Source organism: Mesoplodon mirus (assembly GCF_964341445.2).
Source record: "Mesoplodon mirus genome assembly, chromosome: X".
NCBI classification, from domain to species: domain Eukaryota; kingdom Metazoa; phylum Chordata; class Mammalia; order Artiodactyla; family Ziphiidae; genus Mesoplodon; species Mesoplodon mirus.
The window spans coordinates 53,877,020-53,897,802 of NC_138981.1; the positions used below are offsets into that span (position 1 = coordinate 53,877,020).

Sequence of the window (20,783 nt, forward strand, 5' to 3'; positions counted from 1 at the left end):
AGATTACCATAATTGGTGGACTTTGTCCTTTTTCGCCCGGCAGAGGGCTCTGACGGGTGAGACATATTTTATTCATCCCTGTCTCTTGGCAGCTCAGGGCTGACAGGGTAAGTAAGGCACTCTGAGTGTCTGAAGGAGTTGGGTGGCCATAGAAGAACTCTGGTTCAGTCCCTTAGACATTTCTGTGTTCCAGTGCATACCACAGGGAAGTCCACTTCATCTTTTCTAGGCAAAAAGGTGACAAAGAAAGGTTTCTCTTTGACTTTCAACTGCTGTTTGGTGCCCAGTGAGGGCAGGCAGGTAAATGAGTCAGAAGCCTGCTGAATAGCAACTGGAAGACCTGGGTCTTCCAGCTGTCAGGGAGGTTCTGAGCAGATTCCCCTGATGCTGGCTGGGCTTCATGGCCAACAATGCCTCTTCTGGGGCCTGATGCTTCCTAGTGAGCTGGCCCCACACTACATTCCCGTGAGGGGAGTGAATATGGTTTGAGTCAGAAAAAAGGCGTAAAAGGGGCAGTGGACCCAGATCCCGCTCTGTTATGATCCCACCTTTTCCGGAGCCCCCAGAATAAAGGAAGAAGCACACAACCCCTCATCTCACAAACACCAGAACAGCTGCCTGTTTATTGTTTTTCAAAACAAAAAACAAAATGAAACAAAGCTAAACAAAACCAAACATATTCAAAAACCTACTGTGATTTTGGATCCTACTGTGATTTTGAAAGCTGAGCTGATATGGCTGATGCAGGCTGTCTCCCAGCTTGTTTTCTGGAGCATTAGGTGCACTGGGGGAGTGGGGGAGAGTGGGCTGTTGCCCCAGTAGCACTGGATGAACACCTGCACCAGGGCTGGCATCAGAAGAGCTGTAGGCCACTTTTGAGCCCATGCAGCTGGCCCTGGCTCCAGAGAAGGCCGTCCAAGTTGCCACCGTCATTGCTGCCGTTGCTGCAGTTGCCACTGCCAATGCTGCAGCTCAGGCCCAGGGTGCTGCAAAGAGAGGGGAGAGGGGACGTCAGTCAGGGAAGGAGGCAGCTTTAGGCTCTGGAGGGGCTAAGGGTGCTTGATATGTGTGTGTCTATGGGAAGGGCCCACCCTCTTGCTTGGCTTTACAAAGAGACTGGAACACATCTGAGAAACCACTTCAAGATGGGCCCCAGGGGTGGCTCTGCCCTGCCCTCAGTTGAGGGAGGAGGGAGAAAAGGAGTGGAACTTTTCAAATGAAACTTTATGTAGAACCCCAGTACAAAAACCAGATTAAAGCAGAGCTATTTGGGTTGAGGTAGGAAAGGGAGACCCGCACCACCTTACCCCCAGGAAGGTATTAAAAGTGGCTGCCTTAATAGGCTTTCTTCTAAGGCCCTAGATCTTGGGGGCCCAGAGGACCCTGGGCTGGATCCTTCCCACCCCAATAGCAGGTTAAGGGGCCCAAGGCCAGGCTTAGGCTGCAGGGCTAGGCCCAGCTCCCATCTCAGGATTGCAGAACTGCCCTAGGGAGAAGACTGCCCTCCTCTTCCCTGGCGCTGCTCAGAACACTCTTGCTTCCCCTGCTTCCTGCAGGTCAAAAGTCCTTCCAGGTAGATGAGGGTGACAGCTGAGAGCAAAGCCATCATCTTTCCTCTCAGGGAGATCCACGGTTACACTAATGCAGTTGAAAAAACCCTTAGAGATGATCTAGCCCCATCCCCTCCCATCACTCACCATCTCACAGACAAGGGAACTGAGGCTCAGAGATGAAAAGGGACCTGTTCAAGGCCACACAGCCAAGTCGGGGTGGAGCTGCGACAAGGAGCAGGGGCGGGCACACTGGCTCCAGCTGAGGAAGTCTCCCTACTACAGGGGGTGTGGGAGTGGGCCTCCTTCTGGATATAACAGCTCTACCTACCCACACTTCACCCTTGATACCTTGATGTTCATCAAGACAGCCCTACTCAAGGGAGAGGCGGTCTCTCTCTCAGACATGTGGGCCCCACTCCCAACTACAGACAGCCTGGCTTCCCCCACTGCCTCCTCTCCTCTCCAAGAGGCCTGCTGCCCCGGCTTACAACAGAGAGTCCATGACACTGCCTTGGGCCTGGCCTGCTGCTGGGGTCCCTGGGTTCCGTAGCCCTCTCTCTGAATGTCCAGAGGAAGAGGGGCTCATCTCCCATGAAGTGGGCAGGCAGCACAGGGACAGACTGTTTCAGGGGCCCACAGAGGTCTCTCTCTGGTACTCACAGGATTGTCCTGGTCACAATGGCCCTGCATTCCAGAATGTACAGGCCCTCTGGACGGGCTCCTTTGTGTTACCAGCAGAGCCCCTCAGCAAGGGCTGCTTGGTTCCTGCCTCCTTGATGACCCAAGGGCTCCTATGCCTGTGATCCAGAGATGAGTTTCGAGGGACAGCATGGAGCCCTGCATAGGCCTTGCTACCAAGATGCCTGGACAGTGCAAGGAGGCCTACTGATTACTCTGTGCACCTTTGGACAAATCCCTTCCCCTTTCTGGGCCTCAGTTTTCTCCTCAGGAACATGAAGAAGTTAATTAGAGCACCCGTTCTTGACTTTTTAGGAGTGGTGGATCCTTTAGAGAATCTGTTGAAAGCTATGGACCTCTCCCTTCCCCATACACACACACACACACACACACACACACACACACATACATACCCACAAACACACACACACATGCACGCATGCACAAACCAGATGCAATCTGAGAGGGATGCCAAGCCAGTTCTATGTGGCTGCCTCACTGGTCCCCCACACTAGGGGCTGGGACTCCTGGCAAGGGCCCAGCCAGGGACTGGAGCTTATATTTCACTCATTTAGGCCCTGACTGGGGACAGTTACCTCCCCCATCCACTCCACTCTGTGTTCTTCCCTTCCTCCCTCCCTCCTGTGGGAGGCAGAGAAAGGGGTGAGAAATCCTGCTGCTATGGGCACTCACCTAGTCTTGCATGTTGGGGGTTCCAGCCGCTGGTCTAACACTGGCTGGTCCAAAAGATACATGGTGTCATAATTCTCCAGCATAAGCTCTGATGGGTCCTCGGTCTGACCTGGCATTCGGCCTAAGGGGAAAGTGTCCCATCGTACATCTTCTGTGGAGCAAAGTGAGGAGGCAAGAGAGGGCTGATGAGCTAGTTCTCATATGGGTGCACAAGCCCACCTACTCTGTCCATCCACCCACCTTACTTAGCCTGCTCGGCACAGGCTGTGTATCTTCATCCTCACTCCTCTCTTCATCATTTCTCATCATTTCTCCTCCCCACCTTAGCACTCCCCGTCCCTTCCATACTCTCCCATACACTCTTCATGGTCCTTCTATGTGTTCACATGCAGCACCTCTACCACAGCCACCCCCAACCCCCGCATACCATGCACACAACTATCACAACTGTAGACATTTTTGTTCCTCTCCACTCTTCTTCTCCCATTTCCCCAAACACGTCCCTACACAGATACAGATGACACCTTCTTCAGACCTGGCTGTATCACTGCCTCAATCGCTCACCCTCACCGCTGTTTTCACACACGCATATATATATATATCCTGGAGAGTCTGGATGCCCCAGAATTCCCACCGCAACTCCTCCCCAAACTGAAAGATACCTCTGCATATCTGAATGACCTAGATATCCTACACATCTATGCACAACCACCCCTCCCCTCCCAACGTGTTTGAGCGCCACATCATCTCTTAGTAGCCTTGCCTTGAGAGATATACATATAGGCCCACATACCACCTCAGGGTGAACACTCTCTCAGCAGTTATCATGCTCTCCCTGCCCCCTGCAAGGTCTTGTTGCCCCAGATGTGCACACAAAGAACATCCCGCCTGTCTCATTGCATATCCCACCCCCTATAGATGCCTCAATATACATACATAAGCACACAGACCAAACCCTCCACTCAACAAATGTTTCCAGTTTTACTCCCTGCCTCTCATACTTCTCATGCACAGGCACACGAACCAGAGATATTAACGTCCCTGCATCTCCACATATGTGTATACACATACAGAGGAAGTAACAACAAGGGGGTGAGGGAAAGATTTCAGTGCCCTAGCCTTTCCACGTTCACAAGCCCTCCCCGCCCCTGCCATACTCCACTTCGGAATGGACCATGTCAGGCACTCCCCACCCACTCTGTCCTATCACTTAAGTACCCTCCACACAGTATTATATTAAATTCCTTCCCCATCCTTACACTAGTGCATCCAGTGTTTTCAGGTGAAGCCTTCGCTGGTGAGCTCCTCCAAGTAGATCCAGTTTCTGGCCTCCCGCATCTCCCTGGTACCCAAAGAATTCTCCCTGTCATTATGCACCTGGCATTCTGGAAAGTATCAACCCTGGACTAGAGTCTTATGTTACTCAAAGAACCCCCGCAGGAAGGGCTGTACCTCTGCTTGCCCATCTCCCCATCCCTGGCTCTCTTACATGAAGGAAGTTGTGACTCTCTTAACACCCTGCATTGCCCTATGCATACAAAGACACCTTTGTACACAGGGACCATTCCCCCATGTCTGTCGCTGACCTGACCATCCTCCATACTCCCAACCCTGTCTACATCACTGCCCTTGGCTCTCTAGCCTGATACCTTTGTACATGTCCCCTCAGTGATAGCACAGACCACATAGGCAATCTCAAGATGGCTGTTTCACTGCCTGTTCTCAGGCCTTTCCATATCCCCCCACCTCTTATTGTTTCCACTTCTCTCCCTCATACAGATGCCTCCTGGTCCCCATAGGTCTTAGCAACCCCGCCTCCTCTTCCAAAAACATATATGACCATGTGTGCATGTGTGCACGTATGCACAGATGCACATACAGCCCACTTCACACCTTCTCTTTTCACAACCCCTACTCTCTCTCTCTCTCACACACACACACACACACACACACACAGTTCTGCCTGTCACTGCCCCTTCCTTCGAATATTTACAAACACAGCCCTCCTTGCTCTAAGAGATGCAAGCACATACCCATTCACACACACACACACACATAAATATGTTCCCCCATCCGTAGCACTCAGGGTCTTTATGTCCCAGCCCTTCCACACACACGTCCATATAAGGGCAAAGACTTCACTTTCCCCCTAAGCTCTTTCACTGCTTCCCCTTTCTCTCCCTATTGTTCCCCACCATGCCTACCCCACACCATACCCAGTCCCAGCCCCAGGCTCCATCACATGGGCTGTGCCCCGTGTCTAACCCTGTCTCCAGCATGTACACATACACACATGCCCCTGTGCACACATCAGACTGTTCATTCCTGCAGAGTCCCCCTGCCTTAAGGTTCCTGCTCCCCAAGCCAAATGAGGGCATTCAAAAAACCAACCTCAGGAGCTGACTCATGTTCCCCCACCTACCATTCAACCCCCTGCTCCCTCCTGGCTTTGTCTCACTAACTTGTATACTCACCAAAAAACTGCACTGCTCCTTATTCTCCCCCTTCTGATCTCATTTCCACTTCCACTGACTGAACACCCCTGGGTTCCTTCTTTCTCATACACACAGAAAAATCCTGTCCTATCACCAACCAGCCTCCAAGTGTCCATACACATTCACATATACACAGAAAGCAGTATTCCTTGGCTCCTTGCCCTGATCACTGCACATGAAAAACACACGCAGAATCATACATATATCAACCACCTAACTCTAGCTTTCTGTGTTTTGCTGCCCAGTGCCCACACCCACACCAACCTCTCTGAATGTGCTCTCTGCATGAGGCAGCTGGCAACATGACAGTGCTAAGGTCCCTGGCGCTCACATGCTCCATCTTAAGGGGGAGGGAAACCAGCTGTCATCCACACACCAGGCTGTCTCCCAGGCTTGCCTCATGCTGGCTACCTCCTGCTACGTTCCATCCTTTCTCTAGGGTGAAGGGAAGCCTCAAGAGCCAGCCAGAGAGGGAAGATAGATGTGGGGAGAAAGTGGGTATCAGGCTTCTTACCTGAGCTAACTTGCCACGCAGAGCCCTCCAAAGCTCCTCTTTTCTGGGCCAGGAGCCTGGCATTCTCAGCAGTGGGGGACTCTTCCTCCATAGAGAAAGGCCCCACTTCCATCCTGTCTTCCTCCTCCTCATCTTCGTCGTCGTCGTCATCGTCGTCGTCGTCGTCATCGTCATCGTCGTCGTCATCATCACCTTCCTCCCCCTCCTCCCACTTCTGGTCATCATTTTCCTCTTCCTCCTCCTCTTCATCATCCTCTTCCATCTGGTCTTCCAAGGCCTCTTGCTTCTCCTTCTCATCTTCCTTGGCATCATTAAGGCTGCCCTGTTCCTCCTGCTGCTGGGCTTCTCCTTCAGGTCCAGAGCTCGAGCCAGCTGGTTTGAGGCTCCAATACAGGCTGTCCAGTGTGTATGGAGACTTCCCAATGGGGGAAGCCTCTGAGCCCTCCTGCACCAGGTTGTTTTCTCCACTCTGGGTATAAATGGAACAGATGCGCAGCAGCTTCTCCTGCTCCTCGTCTGGCAGGACCTGCCCCATGGCTTTGAAGATGCTGAGCAGAGGGATGAAGTAAGAAAGATTCAAAATCTCAAGTCATTTTATATCCCAAAACTCCAGTTTGAATTTGGTCTCTGAGCTTCCAGACCTGCCTCTGAAATGCAGTGCAGTAGAGCAGACAGAACACAGATACAACAGGACCATGGACCCTGAATGAGCTCCGTAATTCATCTCTGTGGCTCACTTCCACTCTCAGTAAAATGAGGACAGTAAGGGCACTGTATGTGCAATCTAATGGGACACTGTAGAAAGAGCGCAGGAGTAAGGACAGTATATCTGGATTCTGCTTTCTGGCCCCAGCTCTGACTTGCAGACTTGTTACTGACTTGCAGCCTAATACCTGGGGAAATCCCATTTCCCAATCTGTGTAACAGGATGGTTAGGACTAGATTCACTGATTATCTGCGAAAGGCAGGATCTGTGCACAAGAAATCGTACCCAAGTGAGCTGCTGTTACTGCTGGCATGTGTCCCATCCTGCTGGTATGCTTGGGTTGGGAGAAGACCTCTGTGGTCCAGACTTCTCCAAGACCAGCAGCTTCCCCTCTGTAGGCACTCAGGATTGGAAAGTACCTTGAAGGCCACTTATCCAACCTCTCCATGCTGCTCTTTTCATTCCCTCCCCCCATTACATACACATGCCATGTTCCTTCAGAATTTTGAAGTTTCCTTTACTCTTTCTCTTGCTGGAACTGCTCAAATGCCTCTAGGATTTTTTGGTTCTCCTCCCAGTTTCCCACCCATCCATATCACTTCCAGTCTAGAGCATACACATCTGGAGATCTGGCTGTTTGGTTCAGTCCCATCTCCTGGAGGTCTTGCACTGGCTGTCTTTTGTCAACAAGGCTACTTTTTTTCTCTTATAAGTTACTTATAAGATACAACTGTGCCCCAAATGTCATTAGGGTTCAAGAAAGACTTTCTGACTCCATGGGAAAGATCAGGGGACTAAGACGGTCTTAGCATCCAGACTCCTACTTCATTTATTCCTCAAGCATGGAGTCAGCTCCCACCAAAGACAGCACTGCTGGCAATGAGACAGCAGAGTACAGTTCAGTTCAACAACATTTACTGAGGTTTGTTTGGGGCCTGGACTTGCATGGCGTGCTGGGGCACAGATGGCTAATGCAGAACCCTTGTCCTTGAAAAGCTTAGTCTGATAGAGGGAAGGAGACACTAGGGGAAATAGACATGGCAAGACAGAATCTCAGACTTGAGAAGTACTTGAGAGAATCAACATGACACAGTAGGTAGTGCCACCAAGTCAGATAGGGAGCAGAGGAGGAAGTTCACTTTGGGGCTGGGGTGGGGAGTAAGATGACCCATGCTCTTTCGGTCACAGTAAGGTGCCTGAAGGCCGTCTAAGGGGAGATATCTGGCATGCGGTCAAAGGCAGGACGCAGGATGTTGAATCTTAGGGGAAAGGCCTGAGCTACGTAAAGAGATTTGAGCTTTGGTATTTTACTGGAACTAGTAAAAAAGCACAGGCATTTGAAGGAGGGAGTGGTAAACAGCATCAATGCGGCAGACAGGCAATGGACGAGGGCCCACTGGATTTGGTAATCAGGTCAAAGCAGCTCTGGGGATGAATGCCAAATTGCAGCAGCTTGAGGACTAAGAAGGTAGTGAGGAAATTGAGACCGCTGAGTGCAGACTACTCTTTTGAGATGTTCTGATAGGAGAGGAAGGCGTGATAGGCTAGTGCTAACCCAACAGAGGGGTGCGGGTCAAAGGAGACTTCGCTTGTGTTGTTGTTATTGTTGTCTGGTTTAAAGATAAGAAAAACTCAGGCACTGTTCACAGGTTGAAGCGTAAGAGCCAGTAGAGCAAGGGAGAGGCTGGGGTGAGGCCCCAGTGATGCTAGCAGAGGTAGCTCCAGAGCACAGGTGGAGAGGAGGCTTTGAGGTTGGGGCAAGGCCACCTCACACTGAGACTGGCGACAACGTTGAGGGTAGCCGAAGATCAGTTCACGAGGGCTGGACCTCAGGTCAAGGGGGCCCTGCTGGAGGCCTCCATGTGCTTGAGGAAGCTAGGGTGAAATGGGAGGGGGGGTCGGGCTGGAGATCAGTGGTAAGGGTTTTCAGAACAGTCAGGAAACAGGAGAGGAAGTGGGCAGAAAACAAGTAAAAGTTCAGACAAGCAGAACTGAGGCCTGGCTTGAGATTAAAAAGCATACCTCTGCAGTGGCAGCAATCCGCAGGGCTATGTGGTTTTCTCCAGCAGAGCTCAGCTACCCAGACTGAGGAGTGGGAGAAGCAGAGCGGGGAGGATCACTCCCAGCTCGGGGGTTTGCAAGTCAGACATGTCAAAGGATGGGCAGAGCTGAGGATGCTGATGATGGGTGGCTGAAGTGATCAACCACAGATAGGACTGAGGGGAAGCAAAATTGAGGCGGGTAAGAAATGGAGGGATGGAGGTCTGGAGGCAGGCAAAGAGCAGATGTTGTGGGATGCGAGGGTGAGAACTGGTAGGACAAGAGGTGGTGGTCACTGAGTGGGATGCTGGGATGTAAGCTTTCAGAGGTGGAATAGCTCAGAGTGATGGAAATGGGCTGCTGAGTGTAGTGGAGAATGAAGGTCACTGGAGGTGAGAGCCGCAGTGTCAGATGGGTCACTCAAATGAAACAGATATCATTCCAGAAAGCAGGAAGAGAATTGGGTGCTAAAGCCTTCCATGAGTATGAGGGAAGTGGCTCAGGGTCAGGAGATGACAGAAAAAAAGGGAGATAACCACAGATATTTACAGGAACCAGCACAATATTCAGTTTGACCACAGCGCCCAGAGTAGACTGGGTAAAGGGGAATCACAGGAGGTATGGTTATCATGATAGGTTGGGGCAGAATCGGAAAGATCTTTGAATGTCAGGCTAAGAAGCCTAGACCTCATTAGGAAGGCAGTAAGGAGCCACTGAAGGTTGTTAAGCACCTCTGAGAGGTATACTTTGGGAAGATAATAGAGACAGCACTGGGCGTAAAGTCAGAAGAATGGGTTCAATAATAAACAGCAGCTACCATTTATTGTGCACTTACTCTGTACAGGCCACTGTGCTAACCGCTCTAGGGGGGGTTCTTGTCCATTTTCATACTGGACTCAGTTCGGCCACGTCTTAAGCTCTGTGATCTTAGGCAAGAATACCCTACCCCTCCCCTCTCTGGGACTCAATTCTCTCATCTGTTAGTAGGACGGGGACAGGACTAGGTGTCCTTGCAAGGGCTCGTCCAACTGTGCCATTCTAGGGCTGTGTGGCCCTGAGGCCTGCAGGGTCTCACCCTCTTACCGGATGGAATTCAAGAGACTTACAGCTGAAGGAGTTGGGGGCTGGCCCAGCAAGGTGAGCCCAAGCAGGACTCAACCACCTGGGGCCAGTCAAGGGAGGCAGGGCAGTTGAACAGCCTCCAGTTCTTCCTCGCTTCCCACTGGCTTGCAGAAAACCGGCGGGCGTTCCGTCCTGAGAGAGAAGAGAGGGCCTGAGGAGAAGGAACTAGAAAGCCCCCCACCCAATCTTGCACCTCGAAAAGCTTGGCTCTGCCCATCCCTGTCCCCCCAGACTCCGACTCCCCATTCTATACCTCCTAACTGCTCAAGGTATTCAGGACCCTTTGCCCCAGTCCAGTTTACTTGGCTCTGAGAAGAAAAATGTGAAGGGAGATTTGTCCACTGCTGCTGCGGGGCCTTCTTGGGCAGACCTAAACCTTTCACAAGGGATGTGTCCTCCTGGTGCTATTCAGTCGAGAGCTGAGCACAGTGGCAGATGCTCTTGCCTGGGCTGCATTAGGTCCTGGGGCTAGGGCTAGTCTCCCTCACCAGTCTTGGTGTTAGCCACGATCAGTTCAATGGTCCATCTGAGGATGTAGGTGGGCCGGATCCCGGTGTCCCCCAAGGCTGGCAGCTCAGAGAGCATCCTTTCCAGCAGGGCCTGCGTGAAGGTCTGGGAGTGCAGGCCCCTGAGCAGGGGCTGCCAGAATTGAGAGAACGGCCTTGGCACCAGGACATCATTCAAGTCCACGTTTTCTGGTTTGTGAGAAACACCCGTTGACAGGAAAAGGGGAGGCAGGGAGGGAGAGAGAAGGAGGGAGGGAGGGAAGAAGGAGAGGAGAGAAGAGGGCGAGAAAGGGAAAGAGAGAGAGAGAGAGAGAAGGAAGGGAGGAAGAGGAGGAGAGAGAGAGGGAGAAGAAGAGGGGGTCCCACCAACAATAACAGAGTTGCCACCGCAGAACAGGAGGAAAGAGGAAAGTAGAACAGCGGGGAGAGAAACCAGTTAGTATCTGGTAAACAACAACTGACTCAAAATAGAATATAAAAGAAAAAGAGCTCTGGTTCTAGCTTCGGCTTTGTCAATAACTCACTGTGTGACTTTGGGTCAGTACCTTCCCCTCTCTGGACCTCAGTCTGCCCATCTGTAACATGAGGATGTTGGACTAGATGACCTCACAAGGCCCTTCCAGTTCTGCTGTTCTAGCTCTCTAGCAAGTGGCTAGATCACAATTAACATGGCACAATAATGGCATTAAGACCCCCACCCCCACCCCAGCCCACCCCAGCCCACCTCACCCCACCCAATTCCAGGCCACCTAAGGATAGCCCAACAACTACTTATCAGTGGTGCTACATGTTCTGCTCAGCCAAGAGGGCTTCCAGTAGCTATGGAACAGCAGTAAACAGCCCTTACCTCCCAGTCCAGAGCCACCCAGCCCACCCCTGGTGTTCTTGCCCAGGATACACAGTACCCTAAGGCTGCATCGAGCCTCCAGGACCCTACCTTCATAGTCTAACTGCAAAGCTGCCAACTGTTCAAATGTGGGGATGAGAAAGCCGTCATCCAGAAAAGCATCTAGCAGAGCCTCCCTGGAGCAAGAGGACACTAAATTAAGTAAACTGAAACAGGCAGAAGACCCTCTCCTACTCCCCTACCCACTCCCAAGGCAGCTAATGCCTCTGACTCAAATGGCCAAACCAGCATGGGGGAAAAGGAAGGCAGCTGACAGTTGGTTCTCAGGCCTCAGCCTCCCTGAGTCAGGGTCTGAGCCAAAGACTGGGATCTGTGGGTTTTGAACAAGCATTTACCAAGCACAGGCAAATCTAAGGCCCATAACAAGGGCAGCAGTGGCTTAACAAGCCCGAAAGCACAGATGAAGAAAAGTCCCAGGCCCACAAAGGAGTTAAATGCCTGAGGTTATAGGGTCAAGGGCTTTTAGACTTTAGTTCCTGCTCAGTCGTTGTTTCCCTTGACAGTCCTCCAGTCTCCTACCCCTCCCCTTCGCCCTGGTTACCTTCTTTCAGATCTTACAAGCAGAAACTTTGGGGACTCAATTGCTGGGCCAAATATTATATTATCCTCATTCCTATGGACCCCAAGAACCCAGAACTAAGATACAGAGTTTAAAAGTATAAGCTATAGGGGTAATCTCTCAACCCCATCAAGCTCAAACCAAAACCAGCAACACCCAGCTGTCTCCTCCAGAGCTAGCAGTTCCCTATAAGAGGCTCTCCTAGCTGACTGGGCTGAGGGGGAACAAGAGCTCCCAAGGTGTCTCAATGTCTGGAGGGTTGTCATGCTCAGATCCCTCCCTCTACCAGGCTCAAGGAGGAAAGAGTTGTCCTTCCGTCCATCTCCCATCTCCTCAGGTCAGTATGAAGAGCACTTAAAACAGTCAGCCAGTTGCCTGCTCAGCATGACCAGGCAGACACTACTGTATAGCACAAGCATAGTTTTCCAAGCTACTGAGGGGGCCACCACTCACCCCGTTACTGAAGGGTACAGCTAAGAAGCCTAGGCTGGGCAGACACTGATAAAACACCTTTGGAACTGCTGGTATCCCGGGAATAAAGAAGACGCCAGGGACAATCTTAACCTGCACTGCAGGATCCCCACCCAGGCCCACTCTGCCACATACACCACCTTCCTATACTCTCCGCTCCATCCCAGATTCTTTCCAACCTCTTCCCAAAGCCCTTTCCAGCTGAATGTAGGTAGCAAGACCCAAAGAGCCAGGGAGGAAAGGAATGGATAGACACTGTCTGCTCTGACTGAACTGAGTAGTATTTTGAGGGGAAAATAAGGCTCATGGCCATACTGGGTGGGTCAGTGAGGACTTAGTCTTTGGAGGATCCAGGCCCTGGGAAGGCCCCTCCTCTCTCTCCTCAACCACAATTATCCAGGGGATGTTGATCCCCTCTAACAGCAGCTCAAGAGACCAGCAGTGCCTACCATATATCTTTTACCTCAAACTCGGACAAGAGATCGGCAGTGAAAAAGCAAAAGATTAATGGCTTTTCCTAGTTGCCAAGAGCTCCACATACCACTGGACAAACAGGCACAAAGCTGGCCAGGGGATGGATGACAGTAGACATTCCTGCCTCTGGCCATTTCAGTTACTCAGAGTAGGCAAACCCCACCTGGTAGCTGGCGGGGCTTGGGGAAGAGGATCATGTGAAATGCAGGGTCACCCGTGGGGGGGTCAAGATTATCCCTGGGATTTCCTACAGCAGAGGTTGGCAAGCTGGGATATGAAAACCAATTTCAGTGAGGCTGCTACGCTCTACCCTAGAGAGTAGGCAGCCCCTGATTACCTAGTTACACACCTGTTCTCCCATGTAATGCCCTTGAGCTCTGCCAGGATGCATTCTACAGGTGGGGACAGGTTATTCCACGCCTTAATGGCCTGAGGTAAATATCTAAATTTCTCCAACACCTGCCAGCAAAGAGGGTCCCATCAGAAGGCTGGTTCAGCCAGGTAACACCCCCCCACCCCTCCAGGATTCCTTCTCATAGGACCTCTCAGCATGTCCCTTCAGGGGATATGGCAGGGTATGCAGAGGTGAGCCCACGATGTCCCTATTGGTCCTGCAACTAAAAATATCCTGACCCTCAGACTCCATCCAGACTTTCTCTTCTTCCTCCCTCCCCACCCCCCAAATTCCCTTGTTATTGTGGCTGTCAATAACCAGATAATCCAATACATAGATATCCAATGGGGGCATTTGGTTGGAGCTGGGCAGAGACCCTTGGACCAAGGGGTGAAAGGAAGCAATGGGTTATGGAAGAAAGTGAATCAGGAGACTCAGGTTCTTGTACTGGTTCTATCACTAACTGCATATGTGACCTTGGGCCAGTCATTTCACTCATCCATGCCTTCAATTTCTTCATCTGTGAAAAGGAAGGGTTGAGGTGAATGGTTTCTAAGCTTACCTCCCTTCCTGCTAAAACAGCACCCCTCAAGCTCACCTGATCTAGGAAGGTTCTTGGACGCCATCTGCTGATCGGTTGTAGTACCGCAGGTCTATGCAACCACCTAAGCCCTGTTGTTCCCTACCACCCGGTGGGACCGATTATCCACAAACTTCCAGTGATGTGGAGGATCAGCCAACTGGACTCTTCTCCTCTTGTCTCCTTCCTATTTCCCCCCTCTCTCTTTCCAAGAAGAGCTTTGGAAGAGCTTTCCAAGCTTTGCCACTTTTCTTTCAATTTCATTCTCAAGACTTCTCTCAGGTAGCTGGCAAGAGGGAAGAAATGGCTGGGGCAGATGAGAACAGGCCAAGTCAAGGGCACTTTCTTACCTTATACTGCTCCTCTTCATAGGATACCAGCAGTTCTCGGGCTCTTTCTGAAAACAGAATAGGGAAACAGATAGGGCAGCCAGCCCTGTGCCTTGCTCCTGATGGAATTTTGAGCCCTCTGACCTCATTTCTTGAGTTGTAAATTGGGAACTAGAATTCTTGGCTCTCCTGCCTCACGGGGCTCAAGGAAGATGATTTGTGACAGTAATTGTTTTAAGCTAAGCCTCACTACAACCCCAGAGGAAATACTGAGCCAGGGAAATAACCAGAGTCAACCGTAAGCCTGAGTCTTCCAAGCTCATGGGCCCCTTTCTGTAACAAGGACACCTACCATACAACTCTTTATGTCTCAGAGCCTTTTGCCAATGCGGATCAACCTCTTTGTTGCCTTCGCTGTCTCCATCAGCCTTAACATCCAGCTCTGCACCTTTCTCCTCAACCTTAGGCTCTGGTTTCTGTTCTGTGATGTCATCAATGACAATGTTCTTATCTTCCTCTTGGTCTTCTTCATCTGTCTCTTCCCTGTCCTCCTCCAACTCCCAGGTCTCTCTTAGGCTGTTCTCCAGTTGGCGGCACCAGTAGGTCTTCTGGAGCCAATCCAGGACAAAGTAACAGCCTAAAGGAGGGGAGGAAGGAAGGCAGTGCCATAGTAACAGCCCAGGCAAGCAGCTCCTAGCAGGCCTCCAGCCTCATCTTGCAAACATTATGGGGAGGCCCCAGGTAAGAGGCTTGGCTCCAAGGAGGCACAAATCTCAAATATCTAGAAGCAGTCCCTCTTGCTCTGGGTTATCCCCCAGTCCTTTGCTTCCTCCCACTCACCAGCACATTTCCTAGAAAAAACTTATACCAGACTTGAAGATGGGATGTCAAAAATGGCACGGGGCTAGCAAGTGGGAGAACAGAGACCCCTTAAAGTTTGTGTCCAAGGCAAATGCCTCACTCACCTCACCCTAGTCTCAGCTCTGACCCCAAGTGAAGACCCTCCTCCCTCTCTCTCCCCCAACAGTGCCACCTAGCCCAGGCCTCGGGGCTTAACTGTGATAGGTATACTCCCTGGGGACTCACCCCTGCGGCAGTCATTTATATGGGGCATTTTCTTGTGGGTCAACTCATGGCGAAGTTCAACAATCCAATCTGGAATGTTCACCTGATTGTGGGGGAGGGTGTGAGTGCAGAAAGTAGAAAATATTAAAGCAGAAAGGGCCACAGAGATGAATTAACCTGGCTTCTCCCCATTTTACAGATAGAGAAACTGAGCTCCTGAGAGGAGGTTCCGTTCTTAGTGGCAGAGCCAAGATTAGAAACCAGGTCTCCTGATTCTCTTTACGCTCTGTGGAAGTGATCTTGAAAATCGGAAGACACTCGCCTCCCCCAACCACCAATTACCCTCCTCCAATGAAGAGATTCCTGTGAATGAGCATTAACAATCACCTTCTTCAGCCTCCCTCTGCCCTTGTCTGGACCAGTTGCTCTCCCAGGGTACCCTTTACTCTCCCCTCTCTTCCTCCCTTCCTCCTTCTCTCCCAGACCTCCTCCAGGAAGCTTCTTTTGATGGCTGAGAACTTGTTTGCCATCTGGGTCTCTACACACCTCCCATACTCACTCAAGGCAGGAATGTCTTGCATTTTCACCCTGCTTGTCTGAGTTTGTCTCCTCCTTCAGACTGTCAACCAGAGGGCAGGCACTTTAACTGCCACCTCTTTCCTGTCCCCACTCAGGGGTGCATTGGGGTGCTTCAGCCTCACCTGGGCCACTCCCAGCAAGCTGGGCAGGCCAAGCCCACTGAAGATAGCAGCCATGAGCAAGGGAGCAACTCTGCTTCTTTCAAGCTGGAAGCTGAGGCTCCGGGGTTCTTGCTGGGCTTGGCTGACAGTGGTGGGATGAGCTAGTCTGACTGTACCCACATCACCCCATGCCCCATTTAGTGAGTCCTCCTGAGAAGAGAGAATTTAGCAAGGCCACTTTATCATACACACCTCCTGAGCCAGGAACTTGAGAGGGAGCTTGGCAAACTTTGTCTTCCTCTCCGAGATAAGGTTCACAAACCTGAGTGTGCGGGAGAAATAAGTGGCATAGCCCAAGTAACTGTTTTATTCAAAGCAACGGGGCTTTAAAACACCTTGCTGAGTTACTGACACCTTGCATTTCCACAACCTTTCCAATGACTGTTCTGTCCTGTTCTTATGGTTGGTGTCAGCCAGAGCAGGAATGGTTCCATCCAGTCTAACATTTACTGAGACTCTGCCCTGTACTGAAGCCATACAAATGAATAAGACACTGCTCTGGCCTTGAAGAGTTCAGTCTAGGATAAATAATCATGACATAATATAACATATTATGCTAGAACATAATACGTTATAAATGCTACAACAAAGGACTACATCAAATGACACGGGGAGCACAGCTAAACAATGGAGAAGGTAAGAAGAGCTAGGGAGGACCTCAAGGCAGACAAGGCAAACAGTATGAGCTAAGCAAAGACTCTGACAGATGAGAAAACTCAGAGGCAATCTTTTTCCTAATGTACATGATACAGCTAGAACCACTCTGAGTCACTTTGTAAATCAGGAACTCCTGGCCCATGTCTCCATTTCCACAACTCAGTAACCGTTCAGTGTTCGTGGAGAGAATGGAAAAAAGGTGTAGATAGGGGTAGGATTAGAAAATCCACATTAAATCATGGCCAAGGACATTGAACCATGCAGAAAAGTTCCTCTGGGTTAAAGAGTAAAAGGGGGAAAGTAAATCAAACTGTCAAGGCTGGAAGAGACCCATAGAGACCACTTGGTCTGAACCACTCCCACCCAACATTCCAAAGAGAGGGGAAGAAAAACGGAAGAAAGAAGGCTCTCAGGAAAAAAGAAGAATGTGTGTTAACAGGGGGTACCAAAATCTGTCACATCAAGCAATCACAAGGTGACCCATACACAGGGACACACAAGGCTTTTTGCTTCAGGTAGAACCCAAAGCCAAACTTTGCTTATCATGTGCTAAGCCCACGCCCCGCCCCTCAAAAAACCACCCCCCACACCCCTACCCATGTAGGTCTTACCTGACCAATGCCATGCCATAGAGCAGTCTAAGTTCATCAGTGCCCAAGCCACCAGTTACATCCATGAGCTTACAGCGTACCAGGTCAGCAGTAGAAGCCACTGCCAGGGGGAGTTCGTTGCCTAACCTAAAGGGCCACAGTCCAGCACCATCATAAAGGTCCTTTACACAGGCCCACCCTCCATCTCAGAACCTAGGTTGTAGGTTATTGCAATCATATACTGGCTCAAGAGTGTGTGGATAGACACAAATCAAGAAGCTGGGAAGAGGGAGGGTAATGTCCCTGGGATCCAATACTACACAGGACATGAGAGGCTGGTTTAGGGCATACAAAGGATATCTAACTGCTACACAGCCAATCAATAATTAAGCGTGGGCACACCCCTTTCTTTCACCCTGAAACCTTCAACTCATTCACCTAGAAAAGACCTTATTCTTGGAGACATTAGCCCCTTGTCTGCTCCCAACTAAATCTTACCAACTGGACTTAAGTGCTCCATTCAAACATGCTTTTGCAGGCAAGCTCCCCCCACCCCCTTCCTATTTCGAATCAGAAATCCACCCTAGAGTGCTACTCTTTAAGACCAGGCTGGCTCAGCCACAGCGGTGCCCTCTCATCGGCACCCACCCCAAGATGCGAGAAGGTAAGGGTCAAAGCTCACAGACTTGACAAAAGGGCTGTTGAGGCACATCCCGTTTCTTTCCGCAAAAGGGATTAGTGCACGAGCTTGGCTGCGACCTTCCCCCGGGCACTTGGGAGACAAGCAATGGCCAAACCACGCGTAGGGGGGCCATTAGGCATTTAGGAGAAAACTGGGTAATAAGGCCTTACGGAAATTCTACAAAGGAAGAGGTGAAGTGCCACCAGCACGCAGGCAGGAGGGCTAAGCCTGCCGCCTTACCTGCTCCTCCACACGGTGATGCGATTCAGCGCGTACCGCTGCAATTTATGGTCATCAGAGAACAGATACACTGTCACCTGATCCCACTCGGCTCTACTGAGCCAGGCGACCACGATGCGCTGGGCCCAGAGTGGCGGCGACCCTTTCTCTTTGATGCACTTCCCGCACCACGCACTCCACACGCGATCCATCCCCCGGGGACTCAGGCCTGGCTCAATCCCGGATTCCTACCAGACACCGGGCTCGTTGTCAGGCTTTGGGCCACCGCACTCCGAACAGCCTCCAGCTCAACGTGCTACCCTCACTCCAAACCGCCGCCGCACCAGCAACCAGTGGGAGTGTGACCCAAACGCAAGCCCGCCTCCCACCGTTAGCACGGCAAATCGAAACGCGAGAGCTAGAGGCTGACCTAACTACAAATTTCTGGAACGGCCTCTCCGACCGGAAGTGTTCTTTCCTCAAAGCAACCGTACCAGCTGCAAGCGTTCAGCCTCAAGGTTCCTCTAATTTCCTGGTTGCTAACGGGATTCTGTCCCAGACTCGGAGGGACGCTTCTGGACTGCAGGAGAAATTTTAGTTTGAGCCCCCTGGCGGGAGGGGGAGGGATTGTGGTCGTCCAGTGTACTGGAAATGCGCTTATGTTTTCATTGCCATGAATCAATACCTGATCCAGTAAAACACTATGGACTCTAAAGCAAGACTGCAGAGCAAATATCTAGTATCTAAATATCTAAAGTTGGGTTAAAAAAATCTGCTGGGTTTCCCATCTGTACAGTGAGGAGCTTAGACTGAGTGATCTCTAGGTTCTTTCCCATAACTGAAAATTGTAGGATTTTACTCTGCCAGCATTCCACTGCTATGTTGGTTTCAACATCCACAAAGGTATACTTAGTTTTTATGCACAATTCCTTGGGATTCTGGAGTTCTGGAGGGGAAAGCAATATTATGAAACCCTTCTGATTTTATGGGTTGGCTAAAATATGTTCAAGACTCTGTCCCAATCTTTCTCACAGAAGTTATTTTCCAATCTAACACATGAGAGAGAACTGTTGCTAACACTCTAACAGCATTGCTGGGAGTAACTCTTTTCCACTTTACAGCAATAAATTCCAATCCATTCTCTATATGTGCTTCTTTCTCCAGCCATCTTCTCCTAAGATCTAGTCTGCCCATGGTTCTTGAATGATAGTTACTCTGTCCTGAGTAGCCATGCCAAACAGTAGGCCAGGTGTCTTCCAGAAACCAGATACCCTCTCCATGTTCAGGCTCTTAGCTGTGTGCAGGCAAAGACAGGGAGATGGCTTATATGACCCCTTAAGATTCAATCCAGTCAGAGGAGTTGCCAGGTCTACAGGAATCATTCATGAACATTTTGGTTTAGAGGATATTTTTGGATAGTACTTTTCAGGTAAAGGTCCCTATCCTTCCCCATTCCTTCCCTATGAATTTGAGGGTCTCCCTATTCCATGTGTTCCAAGAAAACTTGACAAAGTACATAACAGAGTACCATGCCTAATATGTGGCAAATGAGGCCTGACACCTATTGAGAATTAGGAATTACTGGATCAAGTCTGTTAAGTAGTGATAGCTTTGAGGAGGCACTGTATTAGTTTCCTGTGGCTGCTATAACAAATTTCCACAAACTTGGTGGCTTAAAACAACAGAAGTTATCTCACAGTTCTGGAAGTCAGAAGTCTAAAATCAGTACTGTTTGGCTGAAATCAAGGTACTGGCAGGACCAGAGTCCCTCTGGCTGCTCTAGGGGGAAATCCATTCCCTGTCTTTTCCAGCTTCTGGAGGCTACTGGCATTCCTTGGTTTATAGCCACATCACTTCAATCTTCAAAACCAGCATCTTCAAATGTCTCTCTGCTTTGTCTTCACTTCACTTTTTCTTGGTGTGTGTAAGATCTCCCTCTGCGTCCCTCTACTACATGTGATTGTATTTAGGGCCCACCTGGATAATCCAGGGCAATCTCCCCACTTTAAGAACTTTAATTTAATTATATCTGCAATTAAATTTATTTTTAAAATTAATTTTACTGTATAAAATAGCATTCTTTTATTTATTTATTTTACCATACAAAGTAATGTTCACAGGTACCAGGGATTAGGATGTGGATGTTCTGCCAGTGTGTGGGGGGGTGCAATTCAGCCTACCACAGGCACTATGGAATCTATCCTAGCACATGCTCAAGAATCCTAGGAATCCCTAGACATTTGATGCTGCAGGACACCTCTAGCTGTACCAGTGGGCTTGAATTAAATGAGCACTCTCCAAGTCTAAGGCATTGTTTGTAAAATCTTAAAGTGGATCAAATTTGTCTTCAAGCTACTGCTTCCCCTTATATGTTTCACCATTTCCCTCCCTCTACCCACCCCCAATTTGTGCATCCCATTCACCTAAGGCAGTCCTAAGGCCCCTTCTGAGCACCTACCTATAAGTAGATGCCCTTCAAATCTCCAGCTCTGATCCTAATCTTTCTCTGGAGCTCCAGACCCATTTAATCATTGCACTCAATATCAACCTGTCCAAAACTAAAATATTTTCCCTGTAAGTCTGCCCCCATCCAATAGCCTTCAATCCCAGTAAATGGCAACACTATTCACACAGTCATCCAAAGTTCAGTCTCTGCACTCAGACAGCTTGGGCTTGAATTCTAGCTTCACCACCTACTATCTGTAAAAATTGAGCAAGTTATTTAACTTCTATATGCCTCATTTTCTTCATTTAAAAATTGAGAAAAAAGAGCACTTACTTCATAGGACTCTTATGTGGATTAAGAGAG

At 50.1% G+C, this 20,783-nt stretch overlaps 1 protein-coding gene across 3 annotated transcripts; it reads right to left on the bottom strand.

Annotated features, from left to right (window-relative positions):
* Positions 1 to 591: 591 nt before the first annotated feature.
* On the bottom strand, positions 592 to 18,431 carry LAS1L (LAS1 like ribosome biogenesis factor). Of its 3 annotated transcripts, XM_082609476.1 has the most exons (14): positions 17,996 to 18,431; positions 17,095 to 17,220; positions 16,019 to 16,088; positions 15,108 to 15,189; positions 14,374 to 14,658; positions 14,043 to 14,089; positions 13,068 to 13,177; positions 11,245 to 11,330; positions 10,832 to 10,882; positions 10,290 to 10,496; positions 9,786 to 9,933; positions 5,934 to 6,481; positions 2,925 to 3,075; positions 592 to 986 (listed from the first exon to the last, which is right to left on the bottom strand). In XM_082609476.1, exons 1-14 carry the CDS (start codon positions 18,184 to 18,186, stop codon positions 854 to 856), a joined length of 2,235 nt encoding a protein of 744 aa, XP_082465602.1. In that variant the 5' UTR covers positions 18,187 to 18,431; the 3' UTR covers positions 592 to 853. The 3 variants fall into 3 exon arrangements, with proteins under 3 accessions (XP_082465602.1, XP_082465603.1, XP_082465604.1); XM_082609477.1 differs by lacking the exon at positions 10,832 to 10,882 and having other exon boundaries at positions 17,996 to 18,430; XM_082609478.1 differs by lacking the exons at positions 10,290 to 10,496; positions 10,832 to 10,882 and having other exon boundaries at positions 17,996 to 18,430.
* Between the last annotated feature and the right edge of the window lie 2,352 nt (positions 18,432 to 20,783).